Source organism: Prunus avium, chromosome 1, assembly GCF_965620075.1.
Source record: "Prunus avium chromosome 1, drPruAviu1.hap1.1, whole genome shotgun sequence".
In the NCBI taxonomy this organism is placed as follows: Eukaryota; Viridiplantae; Streptophyta; class Magnoliopsida; order Rosales; family Rosaceae; genus Prunus; species Prunus avium.
Genome location: NC_142284.1, coordinates 55,990,621 through 56,006,805, shown reverse-complemented (window position 1 = coordinate 56,006,805; position 16,185 = coordinate 55,990,621). Strand labels below are relative to the sequence as shown.

Below are 16,185 nucleotides of genomic sequence, written 5' to 3'. Positions count from 1 at the left end.
GGTTTCCTTCGGTTTTTTCGTATTATTATTCATCGTCTCCAAACCTTTACTGAAATGGATGCAGATTGCTCAATCATCTCCTCCATTAAATTGTCATCACACATTCAGTATGAAACTCAAAACCCATGTAATGGATTTCAATTTACGGTAGGATTTTGTGTGTGAGATTCTATATGGTTATAATGACTTGTTGCAACAATGACTGCCCTACACTTCTCAGGCTAACTTAAGCCCTCAAAAGGCACAGTGCTCATGAGCCTATTTGGGCTTAACTCTCCCTGACTTGTTGCAACAATGGCTGCCCACTTCACAGGCTAAGTTATGCCCTCAAAAGGCACAATGCTCATGATCTCATTTGTGCTTTACTCTAAGCCTGTAACTTATCTAACAAGGTTGGTTTAGGCCTCTTGATCCGACGGTGCAATTTTTGGATTTTGCATGAGTCTTGGTCTACTTTGTGGGTTGGCCGTTTGGGCCTTTGTTGTTTTGCATGAGTTGACTCGTTTTATGGCAATGAATCCTAACCCGTCATCTTTCTAATGACCGAAACCAAACTTTGATCACTACCGAAACCATAATTCCACATTAAATTCCATTCTCATCCAAGATAACACATTATAGACCAGAGAAGACATTAGAAAATTATAAATGACAATTAAAACCATTGGATAAATTCATGCATATTATAAAATATTTTAATTATTTTCAGAAAAAATGAATTCTGGCTTTCGTTTATTTTTTTGGTTATGGATTTAATTTTGTATCGTTATCTAGGAGAATAACAACCATGCATGCCAATCCCCTCGATATTGTTTCAATTTTATCGAACTTCTCAAAAAGACGTCAGCCATAAACAGCTTGCAAAATTCGTAGCGTGCCAAGCAACATATATAAAAACTTTAATCTAAACACCATAAATGCCAATCGGTAGTATTTAAGTAGAAATTTAATCCTTTACTATTAAAAAATATGTAATTTAATCCTTGACATTGAAAAAAAAGGGTCTAAATTAGCAGAATATTGAGGTCATCGTAATAATCTTTTATGTGTCATGTCATGTGTGCCCAAATGTGGCATTTGCCAGTTGAGTTTTAGGAACCATTTTAATTTCTGGAAACTTGTATGTGAAGGTAGATTTGGACTTAGACAAGTTTGATTAGAGTAGATGTGCTTCTCACCTTACACTTGAGTTTGAATTTCCCTTCTTGTAGTTAAGATTAGATTGAAGTAGATTATCGCTTGAAAAAAAAAATTTGTGAAGATAATAACTTCTAAAGTTGACCAAAATAAAAGAATTATATTATTAAAAAAAAACCATCTAAATTTGAGTGGGAAAAATAATAAAATGCCGAGTCGTATTCGGTTATCACGGTAATCCCTAAAACGCTGCCTATTTTTAGAACACATCACACATCCTTGTCATTAGACAGAGAAGATAGACCAGGCTAACAAACAAATTCAAACAAACTAGCAAACAAACTAGCAATCAAACACTAATAGTACGTGTAAAATAAATAATAATAAAAAAATCAAATAAAACCCCAAAACGACGACACTTTAGCTCCCAAATTTTATGAAGTCTTTGTATTAAAACAAAAAAAACAATACAATCTCTTTTGGTGACGGTGCCTCTATCTCTCTCCCTTGATCGTTATGAGTAGTGTGCTTCGTACCCTCTTCTTCTCCACCTTGTATATCATCCCTTTTGTGACAACAAACCCACTGATCATCATCTCCACCTTTGTTCCTTTTCCTCCTGTAAGTTTCAAGTGTTTGTTTCGTTAAATGGAATTAACGATTCGTGTTCGTTCTTATTTTCGATAAATTATATGAGATCGAACTCTCAACCTATCCTAATTCCGAAAAGTTTTGTTCTTTTGGTTTACATGTTTTATGCTTTATTCTTTAGTGGGTTGCGCTTTGTTTGTCAAATCATTGAATAGTTGCTCACTAATTCATTTCTTTGTTATCGTAATCTTTTGAATATTAATTTCCTTTCTGGGTTATTCTTACTTCTCTCACATTGCCTGAATTCAGTGTTTTTTTTTTTGTGGATTTAGTTTCTCCTTTTTCTCTTTTAATAAAGATCACAACTCAATGCTTAAAGGTCACATTATTTTAATATTATTACCATCTCTTTCAGCTTAGCACTACCAAAAGAAAAAAAAATTACAATTGTCAAAGATTCATGGCTCCCATGAGTCTTCATCTCCGTCTTAAATTCGGGGTCTGACATTAACATGATATTTAATTGATTTATATGTTTAATGATTTTGTTTAGTTATATGCAAATTATTATGATTGAAGCAAAGGATGAAATTAAGAAACAGAAAAATAGGGTTGAAATTCTGGTTTCCATGTTTGCATGCTGATACGTTTCCTTTTGTACTTTTCCAATTTTTGCTTCTTTTTTTTTTTTCTTGTTTTTATTTACATATTATCATATTCTTATCGTCGGATAGCAAACAGTAATGCATTTGGACCGTTGATCATGATGATATTAAGTAATCCCATCATCTCAACGGTGTACAACATTCAATTTTTTTGGGGTCTCCATACAAGCAACAGTATGGATACATATATACATATATACATGCATGACATGAAAACAACACGTGGTGTCATCTACCAACCCACGTGTAAGCCTAAAGCCAGGGTTTATATTGTGAGATCCTAAATTGTTGATATAAATTTTAATGTGTGGTGTAAATTGACAATCTGATGTCATGTACGGAATGTTTAAATAATGTGAACTATAGTCTATAATAGCGAAATTTAAATGTGTGGTTCAAATTCACAGTTCAAGGTTATTTTGATAGCCAATTAATTTGATGTTATCATTCTAGTTGTTTTTTTTTCCTTATTTGAGCTATTAGCAATATATACCAAATATTCATAGGCCTAACACATTTTGATTTGGTTTCTTGTTTTGAAATTTTCCAGGCAAGTCACAGTGCTGTACAGCAATATTTACGAGGTTTCTGCCTCCTGAATTAACCCAAATATATTGACATCACAAATCTTAGCTGGCTCTGCTTATCTTTCTCTCTACCCAACACACTCAACTCTGTGATTTCCAAACCTTCATTGAAACACACCAAGCCAGAGAGAGGCCACTGTCACACTATGCAGCTATATAACTCTATGCATCTCCCCAATGAGCCTCACCCATGCCAAGCTCAAACCCCTCTAGAATTTGGTCTCAAGGCCTTAAATCTTGAACCCCAAAAAAACACTCCTCACAAAAACTGCTCCATGATGCTGTCTGATCTTCTCTCTCCAACTTCTTCATCTCTCTTGTCTGGAGACTATATTGGAATGGAGAGCTCCGTGGATGTGCAGAAAGACTGTGAGGAGGACCAGGTGGTGGCAAATGATGATAATGAGGAGGAGGAGGGTCAAAGTGGTAATTTCAGGCAGAGGCTGATGGGTAGGAGGGAGCAAAAATGGGCAATGAGGAACAAGGAGTTTCCTCCTCCTATACCTTTGTTGGCTCGCACTGAGAACTTGCCTTCTCATATGCCTTGGGTGTTGAAAAGGCATTATACAAGTGATGGGAGGTTGATTTTGACTGAGGAGAAGGTTAGGCACCATGAGTACTTCAGGGCTCATAGGTCTAATGGCAGGCTCACTTTGCAGCTTGTGCCTTTGGATGATGAAGTTTTGATTGCCCCAGTTGCTTCTGATGAGGGAAATAAAGATGGGAATGGGAATCATAATGAGTATGATGATCAGGACCCACAATGCGATGATCATGGTGATCATGATGATGAAGAATATGATGAGGGAAATAAAGATGGGAATGAGAATGAGTATGATGATCAGGACCCACAATGTGATGATCGTGGTGATCATGATGAGGATATTGATGGTGATGATGATGATGATGATGATGATGATGATCTTGTGATTGAAGATCAATCAATAAGTGGGAATATTGGGGGATCAGCAGCAGGGAAGTGCTTCAATTTCAACAGTGTGGGAACAGGATCACCTTGCATCTTTGGAGTGCCAGTGCCGGCCATCAGGCAGGTTCACAGTTAAAATTTGTTTGATGGAGAATGCTACACAAAATATATGTCAAATTCCAATCCATCACTTGAAAATTTTATTTTGTAGGTCATGTGGCTCATCTGTCCATGCTTCTTCTTGTTCTTCTATGTTAATAGATTTGTTAGTTGTGTCCCTTCAAATTCCATGTGGGTTATTCATGAGGATTAAGATGTCTTTTGTAGGTTTTGCAGCACTGTGCAGGAAACTTTATTTTATTTTTTCATTTTTTCAAATTGGTTTATTAGCAATTCTTGTCTGGAGATTGTGATGAGGATTTTTTTCATTCATGTTTCATTGCTGTTAGATTGGGATTGGGTAAGTTTTCCATTGTCCATAAAACCAGATGGGTGTTGCTAATCAATATTTGATTCTTTTATGGAGCCTCATATATCATGCTAGAATAGCATTACCCTTTTCACTATTATATATTATACATCAATGCTTTCAAACTGAATAGGAATGACCTGATATGGTTGCCCTTGCAAATGTTCATTTTAGCTTGTCTATTACTTGGGAAGGAGAAATCCCAATTGTCCTTCGCACAATCAAATTGGCTAGAATGCATCAGTTTTCTATTTGACTGAAAAATCAGGTCTTTTTGGACAATATATACATTGTTTCACGATTTTTTTTTCTTTTTTGAAAATGTCATTCTAAAGAACTTATTTATAACAGGTTGATGTATCAGTTGTGCCTCACGCGATGTGTATTGTACATAACAGATACATGATTCCGGTGTATGGAAGTTTTTATGAGAGTAAATAATTCTCATTTCAATGTTTAAAAATGCTAAGAATGGTATTCAAGAACTACATAACTTAAATTATATTCTAAAGTTTGGGTTCCTATATATATAGTAATAGGAATCAAAATCTATTCTTTCTCTTTTGTTTCATTTTTCCCTTATTGCATTTCATTCTCATGTAAAAGGTGGCACATTTCAAAACTGTAAACTGCCCACACACCAAATACGAGAATAGATTCTCATACCCATTTTCCAACCTTCATTTTCAAAAACCCAAACACTAATGTAAAGGATGACAGCTCAAGGGTCAACAAACTAGAGAAGATGACCTTATTTAATTAGGGTTTGGCTCTTTTGAGATTGAGATTACAACTTTACAAGCTTCTCATCAATCAGAGGTTTCTTCTTCTTCTCTGTTCATACAATTCCGGTGGATCAGAGTCTGGAAGAGCAAGCCAGCGTAGGGTAAAATCATGCATTCACTGATCACTCTCTCTGTGCCCAGAAGTTAACGTTACTCGATAAATATCCAGGTGGTGGGGGTGCATATATATTTACTGCACTGCACTGCATAACAAGCTGAGATGGTTCAATTTACGAGAAGGGCCATATTCATATTCATATTTTATGGATACTTGATATGTTGTTGTTGTTGTTGTTATTGGGGAAGCCAAATGATTGAATTGAATGCAATATCACAAATTCACAGTCACAAAACGGTCTAGATAGATATTATAGAGTGAAGTGAGTACAGCTACCTCCCAATATATGACAATTCACAACTATAAGTATTGAATAATTGTCAGACATCATCATTGGTCTGTCCTTCATGGCTTGCACTTCCCCACTTACTAAATTATTCAGAACTCACACTAATTTCTGTCACCCCGCTGCTGCGTTTATCAATGCCTCTATTATAACCTATGCCTATGGTTGGCTGTCACCCTCATTTCCACTAGAAAAACTTATGTGAAACGGCGGAGATTGCAAAACAGTGCTATCTCCTTTTGGACGATTTGATGATCCAAATTTAATGAAAAATATTATTTTCCTTCATCATAAAAAACCAATAACCAGTTGTTGAGTTTATATAATCCTGTTTGATCGACGTTGAATTGGATCCTATTTTATTGATGTTGATGTTACTTAACCAACGTTGGATTGGATTGAATATATTTTTTGTCAAAATAATCCAATTGTTTCAAACCCATGAACATTTACTAACTATGCTTCTATATATAACATATAAACCTCTATGATACATTTTAGTTAGTGAGAGCATCTCCACTGCTCAGGTGTAAAATCATGTTTATGTTATATTTACATTTTTTGTGACCGGAAATTGCTTCAGTGTTTAGATGTAAAGAAATGCAAATATAATAGACATGAACTTAGCCAAACTGGTTAGAACAAATGTGCTCTCTATTCTGCATCTAAATTTGAATTTTCCTTCCTGTAATTTAGATCAAATTAAAATATAATATCATTTGTATATATATAAAATAAAATAAAAAGGAATGCGAATATAATATACAGTAGCTGCCGGAGAAGGATAAAAAGATGGAAAATTAGAGAAACTAGAGCGAACTCACTCGCGCACCACGCGCGACAGCCGCCGGATAGTTGTGATAGGCGGGCTCCTCGTTGGCTGAGAGGAATCGTGACGTCAGCCCACTAATTCTACAGCTGCAACGGTTTCTTTTTAGCCAAAAAACTCCTTCATCAACGGTGCTCATCTCTCTCTATAAAAAAAAAAACTTAATTTGAAGGCCCAGATTTCATTCAATCTGGCTTCCACTTGTAACGGCTACATTAACCAAATGCCCAGATTTCTTTCCGCTTTTCCTTTTCAAATCGGACGGCCAGATCAGCTCCCACAAGCCAAAGCCTGCATTAACCCAAAAGGCCCAAAACAAATTATATTTAAAACACACACACACAAATCATCGAATGGTCCAAAAAATTCGAAAACACATCTAAATATTCATAAATTCACCATTTTCCTTTATAATCTAACGGTTCAAATTGGATAAAATCATGCATTCTTGAAATTTTTAAAAATTTGGGTCAATTTGTTTGGAAAGCCAAATAAACATAACACAAAAACAAACTCATACAAGAAAATTAAATTTATATCTTCGGATTACATCCACTTTATTTGAAGCAAAAACCACATTTACATCCCCATCCCCAGAGGTGCTAAATGGGAAATGTTTTTTTTTTTTTACAATATGTGCTATTTATAATGTTAAGAAATCATGTCCTTGATTTATGTGAAACAAATAAGCGCATAATGATATAAACGTGACCATGAAGAACACAAAAATAAATCAATCACACATAACGACATAAGAATTTGACAAAGTTCACTCAATACAAATTATATCTCGGAATTGTTAAAGATATTCATATTATTGAACAAGAATGAGAACAATTGCAAGCACCCAACAAATTTGATGATACTAAGTGATCCAACCGCTAAGTGAATATCATTTGTGGATATAAATGCTAAGTAATAGTTATATCACTAAATATGTTAGTAGTGCATGTCTTCTATTTCCCAAGAAAAATCAATCTCTTCAAAGATTTATTTATTTATTTTTAATTTTGTACAAAAGAGGGCTCAAAGTCCAAACTGGGCTTTTTATTTTAAATGTGACCGTGTTCCCTACCCAATTAAATTGGGTTATAAATATATTATCTCACATTTAAAACAAACTGATCCATCTTCAAATGTACCAAGGCTACAAGAAAAATCAATCTATTCGAGAAATACACTAAGCGATAGAAAATCTTTTAGAGGGAAATCGATCAAGATTCAGAATTCAAACAATCAAGATTCAAAAGTTAAAACCCATTTTCAAGATGGCAAAAAATGATAGGAATCCCTAACCTCTAGTGTCATCGTCTCATTCGCCAACGCCTCCTGTATCATCATTCCCTAACAATATAGAAGGATTTGAAGCTTGGTTGAAGGCATGAGCTGATTTAATTGTTGCAAGGGTGCCCTTTCCCCCTCACCCACCTCCTCAGCCAAAACCTCCCTTTACATAGCTCAATCCGCGACATTTGACTCTAGCACAACGTCCCTAACCTCTAGTGACATTATCCCTTCTCTTGAAACCTCCCGTATTATCTTTCCCTAACAATATAGAAAGATTTGAAGCTTGGCAGAAGGCATGAGCCGATTGTATTGCTACAAGGGTGCCCCTCCCCCTGCTCCCACATCCTCTGCCTAAGCCTCCCTTTACATGGCTCAATCCACGACATTTAACTCTAGCACATCGTCTCCAACCTCCAGTGTCGTTGTCTCCTCCGCTAAAGCCTCCCGTATTATCTTTCTCTAACAATATAGAACAATTTGAAGCTTGGCTGAAGACGAGTAAATCATATTGCTGTAAGGGTTCCCCTTCCCCCGCTACCACCTCCTCAACCTAAGCCTCCCTTTACATGACTCAATCCACGATATTTTGACTATGATATAGCGTTCTCAACCTCCAATGCCGTTGTCTCCTTTGTCGAAACCTCCCGTATCTTATTTCCGTAACAATATAAAAGGATTTAAAGCTTGGCTGATGGCAGAAGGCGATCCTATTTATGCAAGGGTGCCCATTCCCCTACTCCCACCTCCTCAACCGAAGCCTCCCTTTACATGGCTTAATCCGTGACATTTAACTCTATCAAAGCATCCCCAACCTCCAGTGCTGTCATCTCTTCCTCCGAAGCCTTACGTATCATCTTTCCCTAACAATATAGAACGATTTGAAGCTTGGCTGAAGGCAGGAACCAATCCTATTGCTGCAAGGGTGCCCATTCCCCCATTCCCACCTCCTCAGCTTGTTGAGGCCCAAAAAATCCACGGTTCGGCCCAAATAAATTCTCGGCCCAATGCGATACCTTACCGAGAAGAAACCCGATTTGGGCATGCGAAAATTCATCATATGCACTTACACACATGCCACGCCAAGCAAATAAGCAACATGCCACGCAACAAGCTTAAGTGGGCCCAAGCCACTCAAATGCCCGGGGCTTGCTTGAGTGGGTTGTGGTATGGATGGTAATAAATCGACATGAGGCCCATTGATGGGTCGAAAAATGGAAGTCCCGGGTTGCTTGGGAGCCTCGGAACTCAAGCCCATTTCTTAGGCCCAAACATGTGGGTAAGCACAAAGAGAAAATATCCCAACCAAAAAGCCCAACCGAAATAGCCCATTAGCTTAACCAAATTAGCCCAACACCTCAACAAAAAATAAGCCAACACTTGTTGAGGTTAGCCCATTTATTTTGACAAACCAACCCATTATCTTAGAAGGCCTATACAATTATAAATAAGAAGCATCAAAAGCCTCAGCCCCTTGCTGAAAAAACAGAAGCCACGAAGGGGAAGTCTGAAGGTCCATTATACAAAGCTACTGGGAGGGAAGGAACAAGCTTTCAAGAAAAACATCCAAGGAACCAAAAGATATTGGCACGCAAGGAGCCACCCTTCGAACCAACATGTATACCAAGCTCTTTCCTTCATCAGATCTGACCATGAAGGAGGAAAAGAAATGGAGAAAAGGAGATATCTGAAAATGGGAGTTATGAGGCAGTTGCGGGAAAGAGCCTTGAGCTCCCAAAAATCCCTGATTTTGTGGGATTGGGCAGAGTGGATTTCACCAAAATAGGATGATTGAAGGGATGAGGGGAGAAAGGAAGGGAAAGACTTGGCCAAATTGGATAGAAGCCATTATGGTTTCTTGGAAAATGGTAGCTTCCAGCATCTAAAAAAGGAGGTATTTCCTACCCATCATGACAACACACATATGTAGAGCAAACTTCCTCTCTCACCTGCAAAACTCAGTAATTTCGTGCTTTGCTTGCCCATCTCCCCCATTTTTCTTCTTCTGGTAGATTGTTCCAACACTTGACAGAGCCTCTGTCAAGCTGCCGGAAGAAACAATCAAGCCACCCATCCCTTTCTCTCCCTCCTTTCTCAGCCAAATCTTCTTGCAAACCTTCCCTTTCTTACCTTAACACTCCCATTTTCCCCCAAGTAAGCATAATTTTCTCTTCGGTGCTAAACTCAGGTCGATTTTGCTCCCATGCCATAATCTTCTCATGCCAAGCCAAGAATTTATCTGTGAGCAACTATTATTTTCGTTGGTGAAGGTAACCAAGGTGTTTCCTAAAGCTTTACAACTCTTTCGAAACATTTTGTGGTCTGATCTTTGAACTCAGACACAAGGGGGAAATTTCATCCAATTTGCTCTTTATAGCAGTCCAGCCCATTTGTAGCTGCCGGAAGAAATAAGCCCCTACACAGCCCAAGCCTTCCTTAACATGGCTTAATTCGCAACATTTGACTATAGCACAGTGTCCCCAATCTCCAGTGTTGTCGTCTCCTCCACCGAAACCTCCTAACCAATCGCCAAAACACCCAATTCAAAATTCGATCGTCCAAACACACCCAATCCTAATCGACCAACAGATTCTTCTGATAATGGCTGACCCCCTCAATGAATTGAATGAGTTTCAGGCAAAGCAACGTGAACGGCGTGATCGATCTGGACCTTCTTCGCCTGCGGCCGTTGAAATTGATACAGCAACAACCGCCGCCGCCATCGAAATTCATGCTGCAACAACAGCTGCCATTGAAATTGATACCGCAACAGCCGACGCTGCAGATTCCGACGTTGTAAAAGTGTTTGATGCAAAACTCGCAGTCACAGAACATGCCTACCGGCTCAAGCTTACCAACTCTTTCTCAGCATCCTATGCTTGCCAATGTGGTCTATCGTCTGATCGACCTAGAGGAAAAGGCTAAAATTTTAGTCGCGAGGTAGAGAAAATTCACCCATGGTCGTGGCTCCATGAATAGCCTGTATGCAGCTGTGAATAATGTGAATCTTTTAGGCATTCATTGGAAGATAGATCGATCTTTCGTAATAGGGAGAAAATCAGAACTATGAAAGCTTTTCAAAGCTGGACACTTTGGGACTTTAAAACCCCATAATTTTAAAAGAGAGTTGGAGCACTTCGTAAGTTTTTTAGCTTCAAAATTTGAAATTTTAAGAAATTTTACTTAATTTTGCAAAATATAATTTTTAAGAGAGAGTTGAAGGACTTTGTAACTTTTTTAGTTGCAAGAGTTGAAAATTTTAGAAACTTTACTTAATTTTGCAAAATATTTTCTAACCTAATTTCTTAATAGGGGTTTGGGAAGCTTTCTAAGCATGAATACGGACACGATCGTTTCCAAAGGGGTCGTACAGGTCTGCTGGAAACAATTGTTCAACAAAAGAATCAAGAACCAGATAACAAAGCACTGCAGGAAAAGGTTGGTGTTATTAAAGAGAAGATTAATCAAATTAATGGGAAGATGGATGATTTTGTAGGCAAGTTGAAGGGCGTGATAAGCGGCTTTGAATGGGAAAATAATGATAAATGGTATTAATTATTTTCAGAATTTCTTTGATTCATGGTAGGTGATTCTATTTATGCAAGAGTGTCCATTCCCCTTCTCCCACCTCCTCAACCAAAGCCTCCCTTTACATGGCTCAATCCGTGACATTTAACTCTAGCAAAGCGTCCCCAACCTCTAGTGTCGTTGTCTCCTCCTCCGAAGCCTCCCATATCATTTTTTACTAACAATATAGAAGGATTTGAAGCTTGGGTGAAGGTAACAGCAAATCCTATTGTTTCAAGTGTGCCTCTTCCCTCACTCACACATCCTCAGCCTAAGCCTCATTTTACAAGGCTTAATCTGCGACATTTGGCTCTAGCACAGCGTTATCAACCTCCAATGCCGTCATCTCCTCCGCCGAAGCCTCCCGTATCATCTTTCTTTAACAATATAGAAGAATTTGAAGCTTGGGTGAAGGTAGGAGCCAATCTTATTGTTGCAAGGGTGCCCTTTCACCCACTCTCATCTTTTCAGGCCAAGCCTCCCTTTACATGGTTCAATCCGCGACGTTTGACTCTAGCACAGCATCTCTAACCTCCAGTGACGTCGTCTCCTCCGCCGAAGCCTCCCGTATCATTTTTTGCTAACAATATATAAGGATTTGAAGCTTAGCTGAAGGTAGGAGTCGATCATATTGCTACAAATGTGCCTCTTCCCCCACTTAAACATCCTCAGCTCAAGCTTCCTTTTATAAGGCTCAATCTGCGACAATTGACTCTAGCAAAGCGTCCCCAACCCCTAGTGCCTCATCTCTTCCACCGAAGCGTCCCGCATCATCTTTCCTTAACAACATAGAAGAATTTGAAGCTTAGGAGAAGACAAGAGCCGATCTTATTGCTGCAATGGTGCATTTTCCCCCACTCCCACATTCTCAGCCCAAGTCTCCCTTTACATGGCTCAATTCTCGATATTTGACTCTAGCACAGCGTCCCCAACCTCCAATGACGTCGTCTCCTCTGCCGAAGCCTCCTGTATCATCTTTCCCTATGAATATAAAAGGATTTGAAGCTTGACTACAGGTATGAGCCAATTCTATTGTTGCAAGGGTGCCCATTCCCCCACTCCCACCTCCTCAGCCCAAGCCTTCCTTAACATGTCTCAATATGCAACATTTGACTCTAGCACAGCGTCCCCAATCTCCAGTGTCTTCATCACCTCCACCGAAACCTCCCGTATCATCTTTCCATAATAATATAGAATGATTTGATAAAAATGCTAAGTAATAATTATATAACTAAAATTGTTAGTATTGCATGTCTCCTATTCCCTAAGAAAAATTAAAATAAGGCACAAAAGTCCAAACTAAGCTTTTTATTTTAAATGTGACCTTATTTCCTGCCCAATTGAATTGAGTTACAATATATTATCTCACATTGAAAACAAATTGACCCATATTCATATGTACCAAGGCTACAAGAAAAATCAATCTCTTTGACAAATACACCAAGCAATACAAAATCTCTTTTATATAGAAATCGATCAAGATTTACAAGTCAAAACCCATTTTCAAGATGGTAGAGAATGATAGGAATCCCTAACCTCTTGTGTAGTCATCTCCTCCACCAAAGCCTCTCATATCATCATTCTCTAATAATAATATAGAATGATTTAAAGCTTGATTAAAGGCAGAAGCTGATCCTATTGCTGCAAGGGTTCCCTTCCCTCACTCCCACCTCCTCAGCCGAAACTTCCCTTTGCATGTTTTAATCCGCGATATTTCACTTAAGCAGAGCGTCCCCAACCTCTAGTGTCGTTGTCTCCTTCTCCGAAGCCTCATGTATCATTTTTTCTAACAATATAGAAGAATTTGAAACTTGACTGAAGGCGAGAGCCAATCCTATTGTTGTAAGGGTGTCATTCCCCCGCTCCCACTTCCTTGGCCTAAGCGTCAATTTTCATGGCTTAATCCGAAGCATTTAGCACAGCGTCCAGTGCCATATTCGGATACACCATGGCCAGCAATGCAATCTTGGGCTCCAACGCCGCCTGTGGTGCCATCTTCACCTCCGCCTCCGCCTTCACTATCGTCTGCTCTGCCACAACCTCCACAATCTTCGATTCTGCCACAGACTCAAGTTGGATCTTCGGTTGCGTCATCGGCTCTAGTGCTATCTTCGGTTCCACCAGTTGGATCTTTGGCTTAGTTACGGGCTCTGGCGCGATCTTCAACTATTGAGTAATCTTGGGCTTCACCATCAACTCCAGTTGTATCTTGGGCTCCAACACCGTTTTTGGTGCAATCTTTAACTTCGCCACAGCCTCCACAATTGTCAGCTCCACCATAGACACAAGTTGGATCTTGATCTCAGCCTAAGGCTCCGTCGCAATCTTCGACTCAGGCATAGGCCCCGATGCAGTCTTCTGCTCTGCCACCGCCATGGACTCAGGTGCGATCTTGAGCTTTGTCACTGACCCTAGTTGGATCTTGGTTTCTTCCACGGGCTTCAACGCTATCTTCAAATTTACCACAAGCTCTAGTTGGATCTTCGGCTTTGCCATAGGCTCCGGCACAGACTCTAGTTTGAACTCAAGTTGGATCTTCTCCTCCGCCATAGGCTTCGCAAATACGTTGTTGTGCTTGATTGGCCTCCGTCTATAAAGGGCTTCAATGACTGGATTGAGGTAGAGGAGAATAACAATGCAGCCTCTGACCAAGATAATCGATCAGCAAGTGAGCTTATTTAAGCGGCACAACCGTTTATGGCTGCTATTAAGCCAAACGAAGTAATCATAAAACAAGAATCTGCCGTTGTAACTATAGCTAATGCAATAGAATATGCCGAAGCCGTTGTCATCCATATTAACAAAGCGATAATCGAGCTGTTACATCTGCACAAGGTTGCCAGACGTTAATTTCTTGCGGTAAAAAATTGTTTACCTATTTGTTTTTATAGAGTGGTGGAGTTTGATATCACTCAGGTCATCTTCTGGAACAATGTTGGCAGCTTTGTGAGTAACAATGAAAATACTTTGAATGAGTTTATCAAAGATGGTTATTTTGGCAATATATGGAGCTTGCAAGAATTCAAGAACAACCTGTTAGTTTGTGTGGGTATCTGTTTCAATTGAAACATTATTTGGATTTATGTAGAGTTCTAATATTTGTTCAATTTTTTTTTTGTTAGGTTTCACTATTGCTGGCACTGGCAAACCTATTAAGGTGCAAGGAGGCAAATGCACCTCCTCTAGCCGGAAAAGCCTCTATAGGCGTTGTATCTTGCCCCTCTAGTGAGGTTGGTTGGTGCACTCAACCTATTCGACGATTTGCCTCAACCGAAACCAAGGCTTGTTGTGCTACGCCACTTAAAGGCAAGTGTAGGCTATTGAAGAGAGATGAATGGAGAGAAAGAGAGATGGAGGGAGAGAGCAATGGAGGCTTTGAAATTGGGTTTGAAGTGTTGTAAAGAGGAATCGGAAAGAAAACACGGGTCTTTCAAAGACCCTTTGAATTTCCAACTTATAATCAAATAAATAATCAATTAAGGCTTTGAAATTGGGTCTTCCACAAAGGCATCTGTTGAAAATGATAGGAAAGATGAAATAAACTCGACTTAATCAAAGTTCTTTTTTTCATTTTAGATTATATATGGTTTTTTTCAAATTTGATTATATAGTTGACCTACCTTACATATGTTTCTGCCACTGGTTGTGGGCTTTTACCATTGAAACATTAATTTAGTCTGTTGAGCTTCTAAACTCTTTAGTCATCCTAACTAAAATTGCACCTCCATTAAAAAATTTCTAGATCCGCCAATGGCTAGTGATAACATTTACACACACATTTTTGGGAAATTAGTGCGTGTGCATCCTGATTTCCCAAAGGAGATCAAACGCGCTTAACGATAATTGCCTTCGCTTAAATTTCATGATTTTTGAGGATATTGTCTTTGAAAAAAAAAAATTGTAATGATGAACATGTTTTGTACTTGTATAAGAAAATTTGTTGTTCATCTCAGCTAATCCCATACTCGTATATATACTTGTTATTTGTGAATGACTAACTCAGATATCAACTACCCTAGTAACCTCCGTTAAAAAATTTCTAGATCTGCCAATGGCTGGTGGTAACATTTACACACATTTTTGGGAAATTCGTGCGTGTGCATCCTGATTTCCCGAAGGAGATCAAATGTGCTTAACGATAATTACCTTCTCTTAAATTTCATGGTTTTTGAGGATATTGTCTTTGAAAAAAAGATTGTAATGATGAACATGTTTTGTACTTGTATAAGAAAATTTGTCGTTCATCTCAGCTAATCCCATACTCGTATATATACTTGTTATTTGTGAATGACTAGCTCAGATATCAACTACCCTAGTAACCTCCGTTAAAAAATTTCTAGGTCCGCCAATGACTGGTGATAACATTTACACACGTTTTCGGAAAATTCGTGCGTGTGCATCCTGATTTCCCGAAGGAGATCAAATGTGCTTAACGATAATTACCTTCGCTTAAATTTCATGGTTTTTGAGGATATTGTCTTTGAAAAAAAGATTGTAATGCTGAACATGTTTTGTACTTGTATAAGAAAATTTGTCGTTCATCTCAGCTAATCCCATACTCGTATATATACTTGTTATTTGTGAATAACTAGCTCAGATATCAACTACCCTAGTAACCTCCGTTAAAAAGTTTCTAGGTCCGCCAATGGCCGGTGATAACATTTACACATATTTTCGGGAAATTCGTGCGTGTGCATCCTGATTTCCCGAAGGAGATCAAACGCGCTTAACGATAATTGCCTTCGCTTAAATTTCATGGTTTTTGAGGATATTATCTTTGAAAAAAAGATTGTAATGATGAACATGTTTTGTACTTGTATAAGAAAATTTGTCGTTCATCTCAGCTAATCTCATACTCGTATATATACTTGTTATTTGTGAATGACTAGCTCAGATATCAACTACCCTAGTAACCTCCGTTAAAAAATTTCTAGGTCCG

General features: G+C 38.5%; 1 protein-coding gene across 1 annotated transcript; it reads left to right on the top strand.

The window, feature by feature from the left end:
* The first annotated feature begins 1,634 nt into the window (after positions 1-1,634).
* On the top strand, positions 1,635-4,328 carry LOC110753954 (uncharacterized). Its single transcript, XM_021954953.2, has 2 exons — positions 1,635-1,758; positions 2,944-4,328. Exon 2 carries the CDS (start codon positions 3,127-3,129, stop codon positions 4,042-4,044), a length of 918 nt encoding a protein of 305 aa, XP_021810645.1. The 5' UTR covers positions 1,635-1,758; positions 2,944-3,126; the 3' UTR covers positions 4,045-4,328.
* The last annotated feature ends 11,857 nt before the right edge of the window (positions 4,329-16,185 follow it).

Excerpts from the sequence above, each read along its gene's own strand:
- LOC110753954 (XM_021954953.2), top strand. The coding sequence starts at position 3,127 with ATGCAGCTATATAACTCTATGCATCTCCCCAATGAGCCTCACCCATGC.